This window comes from Manihot esculenta, chromosome 7 (genome assembly GCF_001659605.2).
Source record: "Manihot esculenta cultivar AM560-2 chromosome 7, M.esculenta_v8, whole genome shotgun sequence".
NCBI classification, from domain to species: Eukaryota; Viridiplantae; Streptophyta; class Magnoliopsida; order Malpighiales; family Euphorbiaceae; genus Manihot; species Manihot esculenta.
In genome coordinates, this window is record NC_035167.2 from 11,171,172 (window position 1) to 11,191,821 (window position 20,650).

The window sequence follows — 20,650 nt, forward strand, 5'->3', positions numbered from 1 at the left end:
AAATATTTAATTTTAAAAATATAAAATCGATTTATTTATTATGCTAAAACTCAGATTAAATTATATGGAAAAACTTACTATTTAATCTTTTAATTTTGAAAAATATATTAAAACATTAATCACTTTTTAAAAAGTCTATTAATTAGTCCATCTATTAATTTTTTTATTAAATATTTTAGTATTTAGTTTTTATAGTTTTAAAAAATTTATTAGTTAATTCCTTAAATTTTAAAAAATTTATTAACTAATTTTTTTGTATTAAATACATTTTAGATAATATAAAACTATGGAAGAATTAATTAATAAATATTTTAAAATATTAAAAATATTTTAATATATTTTTTAAAATAGAAAAATAAATTTATGAATTTTTTATATTATAAAGATTAAATAATTATTTTATTTTATTTTAATTTCAACTTAAATATAAAATAATTTTAAAATTTTATAGAAATATTTTATTTATAAGACGGTAAATTTGAATTAATTAGATAAATAAATTTCGAAATATCATATAAATAGTAAAAAAAAATAAATGAGAAAATACATATTTTATTTTATCTCTTGATATGCCAAAAAAGACTACCAATCCCCCACTCCCTGTGCAGGAGAGAGTGGGGTTTGTGATCCGACCCCTCCCAAAAAATTCAACCCTCTGCCAACTGCCACAGATTTTTCCAAGAAACCAGAAGAGAAAAATGAAGATATGCAAGAGATAACGAAAGAATAATTTAAGTCACGCAGATTCTCCACTTTCAAAAACCAATCACCAAGCAATATCTTCTTCTTTAGCTAGAGATCTTAATACTTTTCTCATGAACTCGGTCAGAGTACGATTTCTTCTCTGAGCCTCCAAACCAAACAGGTAGTTTCTTCAAATGATTCCTTATGCTTTTTGTCCTTGAAATTTGTGAATAACCCAGTTCTCTAATCAATGGTTTCAATTGCAGATAGAGTCAACGTTTAGTTTTTCTCTCTTTCTGTGGATGGGTGAAGAGGACATACCATCAACTGATGTGAAAAACACGGCTACAACAAGACCAAAGCTTACCCTATTGCCTCTTGTTGCTCTGATATTCTATGAGGTATCTGGGGGTCCTTTTGGTGTGGAGGATTCAGTGAGGGCAGGAGGTGGCCCTTTGTTGTCTTTGCTTGGTTTCTTGATATTCCCTTTAATTTGGAGTGTTCCTGAAGCTCTAGTCACAGCAGAGTTAGCCACAAGCTTCCCTGAAAATGGTGGATATGTTATTTGGATATCTTCAGCTTTCGGTCGCTTCTGGGGTTTTCAAGAAGGTTTTTGGAAATGGTTTAGTGGGGTTATGGATAATGCCCTTTACCCTGTGTTGTTTCTTGATTACTTGAAGCATTCACTTCCCATTTTCAACCAATTAATTTATCGAATCCCAGCTCTTTTAGGGATTACAATAAGTTTGACATACTTGAATTATAGAGGACTACACATTGTTGGATTTTCAGCTGTTTCTCTCGCTGTCTTCTCCCTATGTCCATTTGCTGTAATGGGTATTCTTTCAATTCCTCGAATTAGGCCTAAACAATGGCTAGCTGTAGATTTTAGGAAGGTAGAGTGGAGGGGATATTTCAACAGCATGTTTTGGAATCTAAATTATTGGGATAAAGCTAGCACTCTTGCAGGGGAGGTTGAAAATCCCAGCAAGACATTCCCAAAGGCGCTATTTGGGGCTGTGATTTTGGTGGTTTGTTCATATTTGATTCCACTTCTTGCTGGCACAGGGGCTCTGAAGAATTCCTCAAGTGATTGGACTGATGGATTCTTTGCAGAAGTTGGACTGTTGATTGGTGGTGTTTGGCTTAAATGGTGGATCCAAGCAGCTTCGGCTATATCTAATTTGGGTTTGTTTGAAGCAGAAATGAGTGGAGATGCCTTTCAGCTTCTTGGCATGAGCGAGATGGGAATGCTGCCAGCTATTTTTGCTTCAAGGTCAATCATTTTTTTTCTTGGTTTTGGATCTGTTTTATGATCAAATCGACTGAAATTGCTTGAATTGTTTATTACTCCTATAAAAAACTTGCTTCTTCTGCCTTTTGGTATTGTATTATGCAATAGGTGAACGCACAAAGGAAAAGAAGTGAGTCTTTTTATTACAAATATCATACTAATCTTTTTCTACTTTTATGGTTATGAAGTCTCAGAATTGAATTAGATTTGTTTGGAAGCCAAAAAAAAAAAAGAAAAAATTGTTATTTAGTCCCTATAGTATAAGAAATTTATTAGTTAATCTTTTAGTTTTGAAAAAGTATATTAAAACATTTTTAACGTATGGTCTCTCCATTAATTTTAATAAGAATCTAATTAATAGACATTTTATAAAATTAAAAAACTAATTAATGAGTTTCTCTAAACCACATAGACTAAATAGTAAAATATTTAACAGTTAAAACTAATGGAATAACTAATTAATAAATTTTTTAAAATCTCATGGTTGTTTTAATGTATTTTTCTAAATCGAGGGACCAACAAATTAGTTTTCCCATAAAATAAAGACTGAATAGTAAATTTCCTGAAAAATAATTACATTTCTTTTAATGCTATGTTGCAGGTCTAAATATGGGACACCCACAATTAGCATACTATGCTCTGCTACTGGAGTAATCTTCTTGTCATGGATGAGTTTCCAGGAAATCCTGGAATTTCTCAACTTCTTATATGCAATTGGAATGCTTCTTGAGTTTGCAGCTTTTATAAAACTGAGAATAGACAAGCCAGAACTTGACAGGCCTTATAAAGTTCCACTGGGAACATTTGGTGCAACATTGCTTTGCCTGCCTCCTGCAGCATTGCTTGTTCTTGTAATGTGCTTAGCTTCTTTGAGGACATTCTTAATTAGTGGTGCAGTTATTGTGCTAGGGTTCATCTTGTATCCTATTTTAGGCCATGCCAAGCATAGGAAATGGACCAAATTTGACACAGAACAGCCTGCAGTGCCTTCTGGTACTGGCTTGCTGGGCAGCTCAGATATCTCCCAACCTTGTCAAGAAGCTGCTGATGAGGCTTCAGTCTTGCTTCTTTCAGATTTGCCCACCGGGAGAACAGACCAACCAGGCTATGAAATTCTGGTTGAAGCAAAAGACAAATAGATATGGTGATCTCGTAAATTCGATACTCAGCAAATTTTGTCCTTTTCAAGATTGACAGATGAAAAATGCTAACAACAATCACTTTTTAAATGATTATCTAATGCTCATAATCAATGTGGTGATTGTTTGACAATCATTTCAGAAAGTGACTGTTGATAACATTTCTCTTCACATACTGGCTTTGACAGGAAATGTATCTAAGATACATATAAGCTTTGAAAAGTAGTCTTTAAATGCCTGAAATGATGATTGTTGAAGGGACACGTGTACACAGTACAATGTAAAAATAGATACAGGAAGGAGAACCCCATTTCATGAAATTTACAGTATTTTTCATTAATAAGATTTTCTTTCAGTTTTTTTTTTTTTTTTTTTTTTTTTCATTTCCCTTTTCCATGGTTCTGGTGTACTGAGTTATCAATGAAATAACTCTTGAATATTTTCTTTCACTCCAAATTTCTCCTCCATGATATTTACATTTTCTATCCTAGTTTGATACCCTTGTAAAAGGAGTGGAGTGATAAATGAATTTTTATTAATTTTAATCCTTTCAGTTAGAATGTTTCATTTTGTAAGAAAAAAAAAATTCTTACAAAATCATATATAATTTTAATTTCTTTTCAAATAAAAATTTATTTGTCCATCTCGATTTCGAATTATGAGAATAAGGATTTATACTAAGTATCAAACATGGTTGTACATCTATAAGAATTAATAAAAGATAACAGATACCATAAATGGAATTGTATTCTTTATTGCTCCTCTCAAGTTGAGCAGAGGTAGAAAACACAGCCAACACAGCCAACTTGTTACAAAACCAACAAAAAATCCTTAGCCAAAGACTTGGTAAGGACATCAATAATTTGATCATGTGAAATAAGATCAAATAATATTTGAATAGGGGTGTAAACGAATCGAGTCGAGCCGAGTTTTGAAGAGTTCAAACTTGGTTCGTTAAAATTTTTTCGAGCTCGAGCCGAATTCGAGTTTTACTCATTTCGAACTCGAGCCGAGTATTAACAAGTTCAAATTTGGCTCATTTAGCAAACGAGTTTAGATGAGTCGAGTTTTTATCGAGTTGAATCGAGTTTTTATCGAGTTTAGTCTCGAATAGTTCACGAGTAGTTTAATTTATTTACAAGTATAATGAGTTTTAGTTTAAAACTAATAAATTTAAAATTAAAATAATTTTAATTAAATAAGTATATTTACAAATTAACACGTAAGCTTATAAAGATGAGCTTTTAAATTTTAATGATCCAAATATATGCAAGTTTAAGAGTGTAACTAAACTATATAGAGCTTAATTTTAGAAAATTTAGATTTGGCTCATAAAAGTATATGCAGGGTTTGAGTTTATTTCTCTTATGATAGCAATTTCAATTTACTTAACGAGAATGTTCACGAGTCTATTCACGAGCCTGCTCATAAACTCAGAAACGAGCCGAGCTCACGAGACTTAACGAGCCGAATAGTATGGAGCTCAAGCTTGGCTCGTTTACCAAACGAGCCTAAAAATTAAGTTCGAGCTTGACTCGTTTAGAAATTAAGTCGAGCTCGGTCGAGTTTTTATCGAATCGAACCTCGAATAGCTCACGAACGGTTTGGTTCATTTACACCCCTATATTTGAATCCCCGGTTCTATGTCAGAATGGATCCATTTTTTCAAAAAAAAATTCATTTTTTTAAATAAATCTATATTGGTTGATTTATTTCTTTTTAGCTTTTTATTATAAAAACTAAATAATTTTGATTTTTTTAATATATAAAATTTTGTTGTCTCTTCAAGTGAAAGTTTTATTCTTGCATGAGAATTCTCTTATATCTTCATTTTAGGAGTGTTTGATTCTTGTTATATCTTAACATTTCAATTTTGAATAATCATAATATAATTTTGACATTTGTTATCATTTTAATTAAGAATTCAAATTAAATAAATAATTTAAAATTTTTCGTAAAATCACGATTATATTTTAAATATTTAAATCTTAGATAATTAAACTACACCGTTGATATTAATCACAATTAAACTACGGTTCAACCTTAATTAAAACCTCATTATCCTAAATAAATTGAAATTCATAATTTATTAAATTTTGATTCTCCTTTACTTTCTCAACAATTCAACATTAAAATTCCACTTGGTAATCAAAACTTGTAATCTCATTTAGATTATTCGAGAATTCATGATCCTCTTCAAATAAGATTTATCATATTCTCTTCTATCTATTTATAATCGTCTTCTTATTTAAATTAGTCTCTCTCTCGTATTACTACTTTCTAAGTTGTCACACTATTTGCTTAGACTCTATCATTCTTTTGCACTTATAGAATAGAGAAAGCACTAATCAATTTAGTTTTTTCTTCTCCAAAAAGCCAATAATGCAACCACTAATCTTTTAAGTGTTTTTATAGCTATATTTACATTATTTAAAATTAAAAATTTTGATAAAACGTGATTTCTCTAAAAAGTTTAAATTATTTTATTCAATAATTTAAAGGTTGAAATATAAATGTGATTTTATAAAAAAGTTTAGATTATTTTATTAAATAAATATAAATTAAAAATAATTAAAAATGTCATATAGAATAACAGGTGACTAAATTAGATTTTGATAAAGTTAATTTTAATTTATAGCTAAAATCATGTCCAATGTCAAAATTATGGCTAAATTGTTTAAAACTGAAAAATTAGAATATAATTGTGATTTTGCTATTTTAATCAATAAACCTAAAAATTAATATGTTTAAAAATAAATTGTTTAATTTGTATATTTTGACTAACGGAAGATTGCTCAGTTTAATATCATTTCAATATTTTGTCAATTATATGTGTAACAATCAAAATACTCTTAAATATGTTATTTTTATATCTTTTAATTATGTCAAGGTTAATGTATATATAACACTCCACTTTTCAAAAATCAATTGTTTAATTTTTAAAATTTTTAATTTATTAAAATTGCAAAAAAAAAATACTATAAATATATGAAGTGGACTTTTGAAATTAATTACATCCAAATATAACAATTAAACTATTCAATTTCAAAAATTGAAGGATACATATATTAATTTTGATGTAAACGATGATGAAAAAGGTAAGTCACCTTATTAAAAAAAAAAAAGTTGCAGTGCAAACAATAAAAATGTATCTTTACGAGATCTCAATTGCTTCGTAATATTACAGACATTAGGTTGATGATATGACCGGAATAAAACTGTATTGTGATTGGCTAGACCTATAAGAAAGAGAAGGTGAGGTGGTAGTAGGTGTCCATAATAACCACTCCAATGTTCAAGTCAGTATACTGAAAAATAGAGAGAGTGTACTGAAATTCTTATCACTTGAGTAGTGTTCAAGAATTACGTACCTTTATCTCTGTGATTTTTCTCTTTTTATACTGTAAGAAGGTAGAGATAAATATAGTATTTTTCGATAATCTGGTGATGATGTGATCAGCTGCTTGATGAGAGATATCACCAGTTAATGGATTGTTAATCCCATGATTACAGACATAATGGAGATATGTTGGATTGTCCTTGTTTAACGGTAACTTCATATCGAGACTCGCCCTATAGAGAGGAGGGCGATTCTTTGATGATGAATCGGGTGTTGAGGCGTCCGGATCTTTCTTTCCTCATGCTGAACCGCGTTTCTCTCTTACTAGATCCCTGCCACGTGGCCCTGTTCTGTAGTAATAGCTCAGGACTTACTTTGGGCGATTGTTATGTAGTATCAGAGGTTATTCGATGGTCTTTAATTCTTTATATTCAAAGGAGATGACTGTTCTCGAGGTCAGGGGCACGTGGCCTCCTGAGACTAGTTTTTTTTGTTCACATCATTTCGCCTATTTAGCCCTTCAATGATGATTGCACTGGTTATCATGTCGCATTTAATGCTTGCCGTCAAAATTGTCTTATAAAAGCCCCTCTTCTTCCCAATACTATTTTTGCTCTTCCCAATACTATTTTTGCTTTGTCCTGTGTTTTTCTCTCGGAAAGACTCGTTCACAGCTTATTTTCCGCTTATACTTCCTATGGTAACTTCTAGTTTCTTCTTCTCTTCAATATGAACAGGAATATTTCTTCTTCTCTTTCTTCTAATGGGGATTCTGCTTCAAGCTCCTCTTCCAATAGTCCCATCTATGCCTTGGCCCCTATCGTTCCATTGAGGGAGGTTCCAGAAAGCGAGGATAGTTCTATTAGTGACATCCCTTCTGCCCTATCGAACCAGGATGTAAGACGCCTTTACGATACATATCACATCCTTCGCGAGACCTTTCGCATCTTTGCCCCTTCTTCCCGCATTCGTATGAATGACTTGATTCTCGTGGAAGACACAATTATGGTGTTCGAGGAGCAGCTGAAGGCAGGTCTCCTATTCCCCCTGGACTCATTTTTTGTCGACATTTTTTGTTTCCATAAGCTTTTGGTTGCCTAGTTGCATCCCAATAGTTGGAGAATCTTGGCAGTCTTTCGGTTCGTTTGCCTTAATATTAACAACGAATCGAGTGTAGCTCTCTTTTCCCAACTGTACCAGCTGGATACCCGAAAAAATAAAGAATTTTGGTATTTTAGCAGGCAGAAACATTTGACCATGTTTGACCAGATATCTTCTTTATTGAAGCGGTGAAAAAATAAATTTTTTGTCCTTCATCACCAAACGCTTGGGGGTTTTGAGCGCCTTCAAACAAGCTAGCACTTTTAGGTGGAACTGAGGAAGGATGGGGTCCATCAAAGAGGGAGGAGGATGGGGCTTTAACCTCTCTTTTGACAATGGCTAAGTCTCTAAATAAAATTGATATTATTGAGGCGATGAGGAACGCCATTTTGTCCTAGCGGAGTCATCTTCAGACAAGCCTGACTTAGAATCTTCACTGCTTGGCCTCCTCAGCCTTTAAAAAGGCACCTCCCTGGCTAGAAATCAGGGTATTTCTCTTTCTATCATTTTTAAATTTCAAACTACCTTGCTTACTTACTTTTCTCTTTTTGTAGATATGACTGGATCTGGAAATAAATTTGCTGAAGCAACAGATGTTGCTCGCAAAGGCAAGACTATTGCGGGGCTACTAGTCCCCTAGCTAAACGAGCTCGCCCCGCTGAAGAAGTGATTATGGTTCCTCCTCCCCCGGCCCAACATATGGCAAAAGAGCCATCCTACTTACAACCTGAGTCTTCTGCCCTGGCTCCTCTGCTTCTGCCCCAGCTTTTGAGCTTCCTGCTGTTGTCCCTCCTCCTTTTGAATTTGCTCCTGTGAGCATAGGGGTTGAGTCTTCCTAGCCTCCGAGCATCCAATGCCTAGCATTGACGCTTAATCGGGCGGCCTCTCTTCTTGATGATCCTACTCTGGGCATCTTGTTAATCAAAAGTGCTTTGAGACCTGCGAACCGTCGTCCCCTGAATGAGCTCGAGACAGATGAACTTTTTGATAATGTCATATACTCTAACTTGGAGAGTGTCCTTTGCACCTATGTGACCAAGGAGCACCATAAAGCCTTGAGGTGGAAGTTTGGCACACTTAAGACGGACAAGAGGCTCTTGGCTGAGGAATGCTCGAGGCTGAAGGCTGATCAGACCAAGTTTAGATCCATTTATCATGTTGTTATTAATGTTAATTTACACATTTTCTATCTAATTCTGTGGTTTTGATCTTATTTTGCAGAAAACGGTGTAAAGAGGTAATTTAGTGAAAATGCTCTTAAAACTGCCTAAAAGAGGATAAAGGATAACAAGTTGTTTGCCCAAGCCAAGTTGCAGCTGGAGTGAAGATAAATAAGGAAAGTGCAGACAGCAGAGTAATTTAAAATTCAAATTTCAAATCTTCAAGAAGTCTTTCCCTTATTAAAAATGTGAAGACACCTCAGTATTCAATTTAGTTTATTCAGGAAGCCAAATCTCAAGAAGATGCACTTGCCTCCCAAGAATTCAAAATTCAAAATTCTAAATTCAAAAGAGGACATTCAAAATTCAAACTTCAAAAGCCATCTCAAGGAAACCTAGGGCAACACTTTCAACTATAAAAGAACATAAGGAGCCGCACGCTACCTCTTCTCTCCCTTTTCGGATTGCAAGCCGCCTCCCTCTCTCCAAGCCGCCGGTTCCTCTTCCTCTGCTCGTTTTTTATTTTTTGTGTTTTGTTTCAGCCATGAGTGGCTGAAACCTCTTTTTCTAGTTGAAGATTGACAGTGCGGTTGTCGAAGCCGGTCAAAAATAACCTTTTTGGTTATCAACAATTTTACAACTGTAGATAGTGGCAAAAAGGATCGAATCCACAGGGAATTGATACTTACCTATTTTTCTTATCAAGACCAAGTAAATAAACTGAAAGTAAAATAAAAAATGGGGGTTTTGAGATTGATTGTATTAAACTAATATTGAATGCAATAAAGTAAAGAAATTCAATAATAAGAAAGGCTCTAGTTGAAGAATTGGATCCACTTCAGTTATTGGGATTGATTATTGACACTTAGGTTCCTTTGTTTGATTCAATAAATTAGTTATGGAGATTGAAGACGCTTCTCACCACCATATCCCTCCTTAAGCATAAATTAATTAGGGAACGTCCTCTAACTAATCACTAATCAACAAATTGCCAAGGAATGTCCTTGGGCCTTTGGCATCTAACAACTATCAATTGCATTAAGAAATAGAGAGACCTAATTCTAGCTACCCAAACGCATGGTGATATTGCTAGATTATGCAATTTCCTTAGTTTTTACACCAAGAGTTACTTGTGTTTAAATAATTCAAGCAATTACGGACTTAAAACTATCCAAACTAACAAATTATTACCTTGCAATCAAGGATCAATTGGCCCTATTGATCTAAACCACAAAGCAACAATGAAATTAAGCATGAAATTACATAAATATTGAAAAACAAAAGATAAACAATATATATTCAGATCTCCCAATCCATAAAACAACTAAAATTTCACCTAATCTTAAACTAAAAAAAAGAGTTTCAGCCACTCATGGCTTGAAACAAAATAAAAAAATAAAAGAAAGAGAAGGAGAAGACATGGCCGACGGCCTTGGAAGGAGAAGGAGGTGTGCGACTTCTTGAATCCGAATGGGGGAGGAGAAGAGTTAAGGGCGTGCGGCTTGGAAGAGATGTTTTCATAGGTTGAATGTGCTACCCTAGATCTCCTTGATGAGGTGGAGCCTTCTTTTGAATTTTGAATTTTGAATTTTGAATGCTGAATTTTGAATTTTGAATTTTGAATGCTCTTTTTAAAATTTTGAATTTTGAATTCTTGGTAGGCAAGTGCATCTTCTGGAGATTTGGCTTCTTCAATAAGGGAGAGCCTTCTTGAAGATTTGAAATTTGAATTTCAAATTAATTTGCTGAATGTACTTTCCTTATTTATCTCCTCTTCAGCTGCAACTTGGCTTGTGTAAGCATGCTTGTTCTCCTTTATCCTATTTTAGGCAGTTTTGAGAGCATTTTCACCAAGTTGCCTCTTTACACCATTTTCTGCAAAATAAGATCAGAACTACAAAATTAAGCAGAAAAAGTGTAAATTAACATTAATAACATCATGATAAAATGGTCTAAATTTGGACTGATCAAATATCCCCACACCTAACCTTTTGCTTGTCCTCAAGCAAATAAAACTTATTCAAACAAGCTCTCTTTGCTACTTGATCCTTTATTTCCGCTTAAACTCATACTCTAGACCCCTACTTTGAAGCATTACAGTGAAGAGTGTATGCACCAAGGTTACTCCCCTTCTTTTCTTGTCTCCCTTTATCTACCATGGCTAGTATTTGTTTTTCTCAAGAGAGAGATTAGACATGCACATGTTTTTGTTCAGTTAAGACTTTTCCTAGCTCTCGGAGTGACTTGCCCTTACTTGAAGCACTTTTTTCAGCTTTTTGCACTTTATTCTTACTTGAAAAAATCACCAACCTTTTGACGTGAATGTACATATTTGTGATACTCACCCCCAGTTACTCAGTTGGTCACTTGTCCAATTAGCTACTAGCTCTGTTCATAATCTTTTGACCATTGGAACAGTTTTTATTTGTGCTTTTGAAGTCTTTGCCTTTGCTGAATTTTTTTCTCAATGAATTGGGCAGATCAACACTAATTGCTAAAATAAGTCATATTTCATTATTCATACATCTTTATTATTCTCTATAATGAGTAATGTCATATATTTTTTACCATAGCAAGCTCAAATATTCAATTCAAAAGAAAATTTTCAACAATGAATACAACTCACTGCAATTGATTTAACTTAGATTTAAAGAGTCATCATATCAATGGGGTCATGGAAAGAAAGCTCATTCAACATAGTTTATGTGTTTGAGTAAAGCATACTAAAAAAAAAAAAAAAAAACTGTGGCTACATGTGTGCGCATTAAAGACAAAAATAACAAAAATAAAAAAATGTATGCAAACTAAAAAAATTTAAAGCTAAAATGGACTTAAAATAAAAATTCAGAGATATATGCACCTCACATCTAATTTATGTATTATCCTTAATATATTGAAAATATTAAAGTTTAAAGAAAACTGAATACTCTCTCAATGTGGTTTAACAAATCGCTCAAATTATTGGAGGTTTCATATTGAAAATTATTTTATTGATTAAGTCCATATATATTAGTGTGTAAAATTTTTTTTATACAGTTCAATTATCAGGCACGAAAATTTAAAAAATAATAATAATAATGATTTTTATGAAATTATACACCTCATTTATATTAGGAAAAGTGTAAAATAATTGAAGTGTTTAATTTTAATAATCATTAAAAATAACTTAATAGAATATATAAAATAAATATAGAATATCACTTCATATATTAAAAAATAGAAATAAAGTGCAGGATAAAGATTTTTTATTTATTTATTTATTTCCTGTGGTGCTCTAAGAAAAGGAAAGAAGGGGACAGGGAGACAGGAAACAAAGGGGGCCTAATTGCAGCCTACTTGTGTCCCAAAAGCCCAAAAAGAAAGACCCTCCTCCATAGACACGAGCCAAAGACAAGCAAGCAACCAGACAGGGCATCGATCACCAGAAGAACCCATGCATGGTAGCAGAAAAGCTGACGCTAAAAAGAAACCCTTTTACCGCCTTGATAATGGTACCTGTCTCATCTTTCCTCCAATTCTTAATTCATTTTTGGGTTTCTATTTCTAACAATATCTCAATTGAGTTTCAATTGTTTTCCAAATTTATGGCTTTTGTCTCCCTAATTGTGTAGATTTCCGTTTCTGCTAGTTCTGATGCAATTTCATTGGCACTTTTTTTTTTTTACTACTTATTTTCCTTGTCTATTTAGAATTTACTTTATTGTTATCCTAAGTCATATGTTTTGAGCCTTTTTTGATTTGGGATTCGTCCATTTTCTTTAGAATTAAAGAAATGTATGCTTCGTTATTGAATCTTGATGGGTTTCTAATTACTTTGCAGATTGAAACAGTGTTATGGAATTTAGGGTTCTAGGTTTTGGAATTGGAATTGGTACTTGGGAGGAAGGTGTTTATATGATCTGGACTTAGCTTCAGACTTCATATTTCAATTAGTATTTGGATTTGGTAATTTTAAGCAACTTTTGGGAAGTGAAAATATGTCATCTAATCAAAGCTATACTCGAATTAATACTTTAGAGCTCAAAACTTTGATTATTAAAAAGATTGGGCACAAAAGAGCAGATAAGTACTTTGATCAGCTGACAAGCTTGTTTAGTTTTAAGATAACCAAGTGTGAATTTGATAAGTTTTGCATTAAGATTATTGGTAGAGAAAATATCCCTCTTCACAACCACCTTATTCGATCAATCATCAAGAATGCTTGCCTTGCTAAAGTTCCCCCATTGAAAGGTATTAAAAGAGTGGGAAGTAGACTTAACCTTAAAACTACAAACGGGTACCAGAGAAATTGTCTTCAGTCTCTTTATGGGGATGCCTTTCCACCTTCCCCAAGGAAGAGTAGGTCTCCTGTTAATCGAGATCGCAAGTTCAGGGACCGCCCAAGTCCTCTGGGGCCACTTGGGAAGCCCCAAATGATTTCTGAGGAATTGAATTCAACAGGACAAGAACAGCAAAGTGCTACAGAACTGCTTTCACTTGGTAGCAGACCTCCAGTTGAAGTTGCTTCTGTGGAAGAGGGAGAAGAGGTTGAGCAGGTGGCAGGGAGCCCAGGTGTTCAAAGTAGAAGCCCAGTTACTGCTCCTCTTGGTGTTTCCATGAATTTAGGTGAAGCTCGTAAAATTCTCTCAAATGTTTGTGGTAGCCACCTTCGAGTGACTTGTCTACACACTAGTGAGCTGCCTGATACAAGATCATTAAGAAGTCGGTTAGAGCAGAAGTTGGAGGTGGAGGGTCTTAGTGTGTCGATGGACTCTGTTAATTTGTTGAATAATGGGTTGGACATATATTTGAAGAGGTTGATCGAGCCATGCCTGGGCTTAGCAAACTCACAGTGTAGAAATGATCACTTGAAAGAGGTTAATGGCCAATTCACACCTAGTTTGAATGTGTTGCAACCTGGGAGATGCATCCAAAGATTGACAGAATCTGTTTGTGCATCCATGTTGGATTTCCATGTTGCAATGGAGACAAATCCCCAAATACTTGGGGGAGATTGGGCCACATTACTTGAGAAAATCTCATTCCGCACTTCTGAAGAGTGATAAATATCTCATTGTAATTGCTCGGAATTCACCAGTTGATTAAGTGGGATTTCAGTTCATCTTCACATTAACTTGATGATTCAGATTTTGAATCAATGATTTTGCTATTCACTCATTACAGGGTGTTACAAGCATTTCCAAAAGGAATAAGCTGTAGAAATTTTAGATCAGATGACAAGGTAGTCTTTAAAAGCCTGAAGTGATGATTGTCGACAGTATACATGTTTATACAGTTAATTGTAAAAATAGATACAGGTAAGAGTTCAGGAAATTCAGACCATTTTTCATTAATACCATATTTTCTTTTTCTTCGCTTGTCTTCTCAGGCTTACTGAGTTATCTACGGAATAAAAACAGACTTTGTTTTAAAATGATGGTTATGGTCTTTGTCGTGTCAGTTATTGTTATATCATATTTAGATGTTCATCTGTAATCTTCTCTTTTAACATAATTCTAATTTTTTATGCTTATTGCTTCATGATATTTACATCTTCATACTAGTTTGAAACACCTGTACTTGAAGTTTTGGAGGAATACATGTATTCTGTGTCAGTCCTTATGGTGCTACATTGAAGAAAATTTGATACAATCTCTACCAGTTGCTTTGACATCAATGCTTGATGAGTTGTGGTTTGAAAATTACGTGACGCATTGATCTTTCTATCCTACAATTGCCAGTTGACTGGACATGGTTTTTCATGATCATCAAACTAATGCTTCTTTTGATGAGCAGAAATAGACCTTCTGGGCCATATAACTATCAGTATCTAAGTTCTTGTTCTATTATGAGTTGTGACATATTCTTGCATTTTTGCATTTTTGCATTTTTGCGACGGATGCTAAGGAAATTATCATGAGGCTTGATATAATCATGTTTGAACTTGGAATATTACTTAGCATTCTGAATCAGAAAAAGGTTACTGTTTCGCTGAAGTTCTTTGCAGGTATCTCCTTGACAGAGTACTTGGCTTCTCTTATCCTTGGTAATAAAATTCAGACCAGATAGTGACTCCAAGTGGAACATATTCTCTCTTAGGTGATGTTATTTTTTGACTCTATCATCAAGCGTGTTTGAGTTTTGCTCAGTTGGCTGTAAAGGTCTTCATATCTACACTAAAGATATCAGATTTCCAATTATTGTTGTTTCTGTTTTTGGTGGTATTGACTGAAACTTGGGCCTGTCAGATTGTTAGAACAAATACTGGGTGTGAGGTTTTCACCACTGGTGCTCCATGGTATAAAACAACTAGTTAACCGGTCCTCTTTGAAAAATACATTAAAACATTTTGAGTTTAAAAAAATCTATTAATTAATTCTTCCGTTAGTATTACAGAAAAATTTTAAATGCTTTTAATGTGGAGAAATTAAATAATAGATATTTTATAACTTTTTTTTCTGTCTAATAATAGTAAAATGTTTGACAACTAAAATTAACGGAACGACTAATAAGTAGAATTATTAAAATTTTAAGAATTCAAAATTAAGAGATTAACTAAAGAATTTTCTCTTACACAGGAATTAAATAGTAATTTTTTAATAATTAATCTGAATGTGTTTAATCAATGTAAATGCAAACCAATGATATAAGATTTAGGTACAGCAGTGAATACTGATGGAAAAAGGAACAAGCAGGTGTTTTGATTTGATTGTGCAGCTCCCACAAGATATCATCAGGAAGTGTTTTTGTAATCTTAAGTTTTTGTTGGTTACCCTCTGATATGATCACTTTCAAGTACTTTGATTAAGCTTTTAAATCACGTACATGTTTGCAATTTCTTGTGCATTCCTGAATTGGTCATCTGTGTTTCATTTGTTATTTATTTTTTTTTTTTGCAGATATCCTGGATTCAGAGAAATTCCTATCGCTTTCTTCCATCGGCTTTATAGATAATAGTATTAAAGAGTAACTGTTGGTGCGGCCTGGGATCCTTGTAGTTAAATTCACTTCACAAAGTCTTTTCTTTTTTTTTTTTTCTTTCATCCTGGTGATTTGTAGGATTCTGAAATTTAAGCTATTAATAAATTGCAGTTGCATATGCAGTCAAATGCTAAGAAAACTGTCTTCAATAATAATATTAAGCTTTGCTTTACAGAAAACTATCCAATTGACACTAGTTAACGAGATTGTTGCCCCTCAGCTACATTTGAGAAAGACTTTGGCAGCGCCTGGTTTAAATTCATTCAATATTCAGCCGCCGGTACGTTGCTGTGAAGCATTAAGCTAATCAGCTGTTAGCCTGTTACTGTTCACTTTCTCCAGACCTGCCATATATGTCATGTAGACAGTCCATAGATATGAAAATGAATTGCTCACCAGTGGCTGCAACAAAATAATTATGAAAAAGCAAATAAGCAAAAAAATATATAATAAATAATATGCATTTGAAAAAATAATAATAATAATAAAACCATCATAGCATTCTAGATGATCTATGTACCTGTAAATGAACAGGGATGAATTTGAAAGTGATAAAATCACATATGGGCCAGTACATGACACCATTCACCATTGTTGGCAATAAATCCCGCTTTAACCGGGCAATAATCTCAGCACCATTCTCACCTGAGCTTGGCCATCATGGAAAACGTAAAACATCAATACAACATATATCTCCAATAGCATATTCAGATGAGATAATAATCCATGAAATCACATGAAACATAAGCAATTCTTAGTTTCATTCGAATAAAAGGGAAATGTACTGCTTTCATGATACTAAACAGTTTTGGTTGGATGACTTGTGTAAAAGACATATGCATATGCAACCTTGTATGCAACAGGATGAACCTACTTCCAAGAGTTTTAACCAATATATTGAAAATTCAAAATTTGAAAAACCATGTTAAATATGCTGATATATGCTTTCCCAAAACAAGTGTGATTAAGCTAATCTCACCTGTATTGTAGTTCAAACAGGGGGCTTTTAATGAGGTGCCTTACCAATCTAGTCCAGCATTGACTACAATATCAATCACAAAATGTAAAACTTCCATTAATCCGAAGTAAAATAGCTTGCTATTGCATAGTGGTAACGGAAAACTTTGTGTTATATATGATGTTTATAGGACGATTCAAATTCTATTAGGAATCATGTTGATTGTAGAATGAGGAAAATTTAGAATTTTATTGTTAGGAATTTATTTATTTATCATATTATTATTCATTTAATTAAAATATTTTCCAATAATCATTAAGATATTTGCAACAAGTGTGAGATGAATTTGCTTTTGCGGAAGGGAGTGCAGAGCAATAATGAAAGAAATTAAGTACCTAAGGGTTGCACCAAACTACCAATATATTGTTCTACAATGAAAACATGGAAGGCATAATAGAAACTCAATAAACATCAGCAACTAAAAATTTATGCGCACCTTGTAGGCCTGCATTCAAGGAGAAGAAAAGAACAGTCATGGCAGGTCCATAGAGAGTCTGCCCCATAATAATTTTCTTAAATGTTGTGATTAAATCTCGCTTTGGAAATAGCTTGGACACAAAGTTGAACCAAAAATGCAGCGATGGTCCTAAAATGAGCATCCCATATCCTGCCATTCGCAATGTCCTCACCAAATCATAAGGTTCCAAAACTGGCCTTGCAATTGTCTGAATAGAAGTTCATATGAAATCCCCATAAATAGACATTATAAATAAGATTATATCACATAACACAAATACACAAGCAAAAAATTCTGGCACAATAGGAAATAAAATTTTCTGTAGAAAGTAATGAAGCTAAAGGAAGTAATTCAAACTGGAATGTACAGAAGAATGATACAATATGTAACTCATATTTAATCTAAGAAGAATAGAATCTGTATTTCACTAACAGATTAACTAAAAGTGACTACTTTTTTAGAACTTTATGGTTCAGAGGTAACTCAACACGCTTACCCAACCACAGAACACGGAAAATTAAGCAATAAGAAATCAGAACTCTCAGCACATCCACACAAAAAATAAAAAATAGAAAACAAAAAACTAAGCTTTGATCCAAGTTTGTGCCAACATAGCAAAGAAAACCAGTGGAAATACAAAATCTCAATTTTATAGACCCTTTGACAGTACAAAAAATAAGAAGAGACTTAAAATGCTTGGATGCATTTAGAATCTAATGCTATTGGCGCTTTGCCACATTTTTAGTAAGCCTAACATTTTAATTTTCTCAACACCACATGGTAAGAAGCATAATAATGTTCAAATGCCCCCAATGCAACAAGACAATTACAAATTATCCAAGTTAATGTCTATTCTCAGAAATCGAAAAACTTTTCAGTCATTTGTCTGATATAGCAGATGGGAATCATCATTGGAAGGGAGCAAGAAGATAACAAAAGCCCACCGCCACATTAACATGCAACTAACAGATCTCGATTGTCATAAAACTTACAAGGCATTATATTGATCCTTTCTTTTTTCCTAAAAAATCAACATGAGTTGAAACAGGTCACATGCTCCAAAGTGACAACAATTTGAAATGCCAAATTAAGATAATTTTGGTTACTGATTCATTATTGCACAAAACAAAACAAGGGCACTTAAAATAAAATAAAATAAAATAAAATAAGATCAGTGAGCATCCTCGAATTCATTATTGGCATAAACAAAAAAAAAGATGACTTTCTAGAATCCCACATAAAACCATATTCAATCAGAATGGCCACCTAAGCCTTTTAAGCAGAGATCTCCTTTGACTATCCCAAATAATAATAATACAAACATCAACAAATTACAACTAAATGAGGATATTTAGAGCACATCCCATGGAATTGCAATCACCAATAATATTATAAGAATAACACAATAGAATATTATCCATGAAATCATTTATTAGATAATAATGTTTCAATTATTCACCAAAAAGAAATATATTTTCAACATAGTTTTCAAATCGATAATCAAGAATGGATTGCATAAGATTCGATAAAAATTCTAAAAATTAATTAAAAACAACATATATTCTAAAATAAATAAATAAAATCTTATAATGACATATTTGATAAATAAATAATTATCATTTATATAATAGAAATCTTCTTTATAATAAAATAATATGTATTTTCTATGTTTTATAGCTTTATGTTATAAATTATGAACTCCAAAATTATAAAAAGTAGTAATACATAAGGTGAAACTCTAATTTAAATGAAAGAAAGAAGAGGGAGAGGGAAAGAAATGGGTGGTGGAAGAGAAATAGTTAATGAAAAATATTATGTACACTTTTCATGGCAAAAATAAATGAGATCTTAATTTTTAAAAGGTTGCACTTTATGAATATATGGTCACCCTGATCATTCTTTCGATTTAGTCACAATTTAGCTACAATTGTAATTTACCGTCGCTAGGATGTGAAATCCAATCATCCAGAATCATAAAATTCAGGTACATTTAAGATTCACCTTGTATTCGAATCAATTTATAAATTGAATGGAACCTTAAGATTCTAACAACAATGATTTTCAAGAGATTGTGATCCTGATCCAAGATATCTCATCTAGTGAGTTAAATCATCCATAATTCTCTAAATACGCCTAAATTTAGAAACTCAACCACATAATGTGATATTAATTTGACGAACAATATTAAAGATTAGCAAATAATAATCAAGAAACCAACAGATCACTCCAAAAACCGGCATCCCCAACACAGCAAGGCTTGCAATTATTTTAAAAATTCAAAAAAAGAAAAATAAATGAATAAATAAATCAACCCCATGTCAGAGAAAAATATTTGAAACCATAATAACACAAAAAACCAGGTATTTCTTTTGGTCACATCCATTTGCCATATTACCTGAGAAGACAAATCTGCAGCAACATAAATAAGCGAGGAAGTAACGCTCTTTGTCAAAATAGGCCGTGACTTGACCATCGCCAAGTACCACCCAACAAAAGTCGCCGGTACAGTCGACGAAGAGGGAGTGGAAGAAGAAGATGAGAATGGAGAGGTAAAAAAGGGAGGAGAAAACTCATTAAACTCTCTAGATTTCCTGAAAATTTGAGGGAATCGAAAGTAAGCTTTCGTCTGTGTTGTCTGGTGTTTCATAATCGAATGAATCGCCGCCGTCGTCGTCGACGGGTCTAGTCTGGTACCGGTGATCGTGTAGCTGCGCAACAGCCTTGAGATACTGGATTTTCTGAAGAAGGAGCCGCTCATTTTGATCTCTCTGTCTCTCTAGAAGCTGCTCTCCTCCTCCTCTGGTGTTGCGAAGGGTTTTGAGGGTTTTAGGAGAGAGAGAGTACGAAGGCGCGGATGGAGCCTGAACAGCCAAAAAAGTTGTTCCTTTTTCCTAACACTACTTTCTCGAGTATAAACTTGATTTTGTACTCGCTTTTGCTCCCACTAGTTTACTTTTAATGTTTGAATTCCTTTTTTGGCTAAAAAATACCTAATTTAGCCCAACCTTTTTTTAAAAAAAATAAAAAATTATTATTTAATTTTATTTATAAATAATTAATAGTTAGTTCTTAAAAAATATATTAAAATATTTTTAATATTTTAAAAAAATAATAATTAATTTTTTTATTAATTTTAACGGTTAAATAATATACAGCCTAAAATATTTTTAAAATAAATTAAAAAATTCATTAAATTTTTATAAATTATAAAAATTAAATAATAAAATATTTAATAATTAAAATTTAAAAAAATAAAATTAAAAGACTAATTAATAAAATTTTTTATAACATAGAATTAAATAATAAATTTCATAATATTTTAGACTATTTTAAAGAGAAATTCAATGAGCATTTATATTTTTTTTAAGTTTAAATTACTAATATATTTTTAAATTACGATTAAAATTCCATATATATTTTTTATTTTTAAAATTTAATTATTCAGTTATTATATTCTATTCGATCAAATTAAAGTTTTTAAATTTAATTTTAAATTA

At 32.6% G+C, this 20,650-nt stretch overlaps 3 protein-coding genes across 6 annotated transcripts; 2 read left to right on the forward strand and 1 right to left on the reverse strand.

Annotated features, from left to right (window-relative positions):
- The first annotated feature begins 585 nt into the window (after positions 1-585).
- Positions 586-3,482, forward strand: LOC110607551 (probable polyamine transporter At3g19553). Its single transcript, XM_043958027.1, has 2 exons — positions 586-1,960; positions 2,580-3,482. The coding sequence occupies exons 1-2, from the start codon at positions 987-989 to the stop codon at positions 3,115-3,117; spliced, it is 1,512 nt and encodes a 503-aa protein (XP_043813962.1). The 5' UTR covers positions 586-986; the 3' UTR covers positions 3,118-3,482.
- An 8,541-nt stretch (positions 3,483-12,023) lies between these two features.
- LOC110607552 lies at positions 12,024-15,800 on the forward strand. Of its 4 annotated transcripts, none has more exons than XR_006351281.1 (4): positions 12,025-12,209; positions 12,539-14,015; positions 14,695-14,796; positions 15,597-15,800. XR_006351281.1 is itself a non-coding variant. In XM_043958492.1 (3 exons), exon 2 carries the CDS (start codon positions 12,696-12,698, stop codon positions 13,758-13,760), a length of 1,065 nt encoding a protein of 354 aa, XP_043814427.1. In that variant the 5' UTR covers positions 12,024-12,209; positions 12,539-12,695; the 3' UTR covers positions 13,761-13,773; positions 13,882-14,134. The 4 variants fall into 4 exon arrangements, 2 of the variants coding, with proteins under 2 accessions (XP_043814427.1, XP_043814426.1); XR_006351280.1 differs by having other exon boundaries at positions 14,705-14,796; XM_043958492.1 differs by lacking the exons at positions 14,695-14,796; positions 15,597-15,800 and having other exon boundaries at positions 12,024-12,209; positions 12,539-13,773; positions 13,882-14,134.
- Positions 15,801-15,806: 6 nt separating this feature from the next.
- On the reverse strand, positions 15,807-20,012 carry LOC110607554 (PXMP2/4 family protein 4). The gene is made up of 4 exons (XM_021746690.2): positions 19,549-20,012; positions 17,133-17,361; positions 16,199-16,323; positions 15,807-16,080 (listed from the first exon to the last, which is right to left on the reverse strand). The coding sequence occupies exons 1-4, from the start codon at positions 19,909-19,911 to the stop codon at positions 15,982-15,984; spliced, it is 816 nt and encodes a 271-aa protein (XP_021602382.1). The 5' UTR covers positions 19,912-20,012; the 3' UTR covers positions 15,807-15,981.
- Positions 20,013-20,650: the final 638 nt, after the last annotated feature.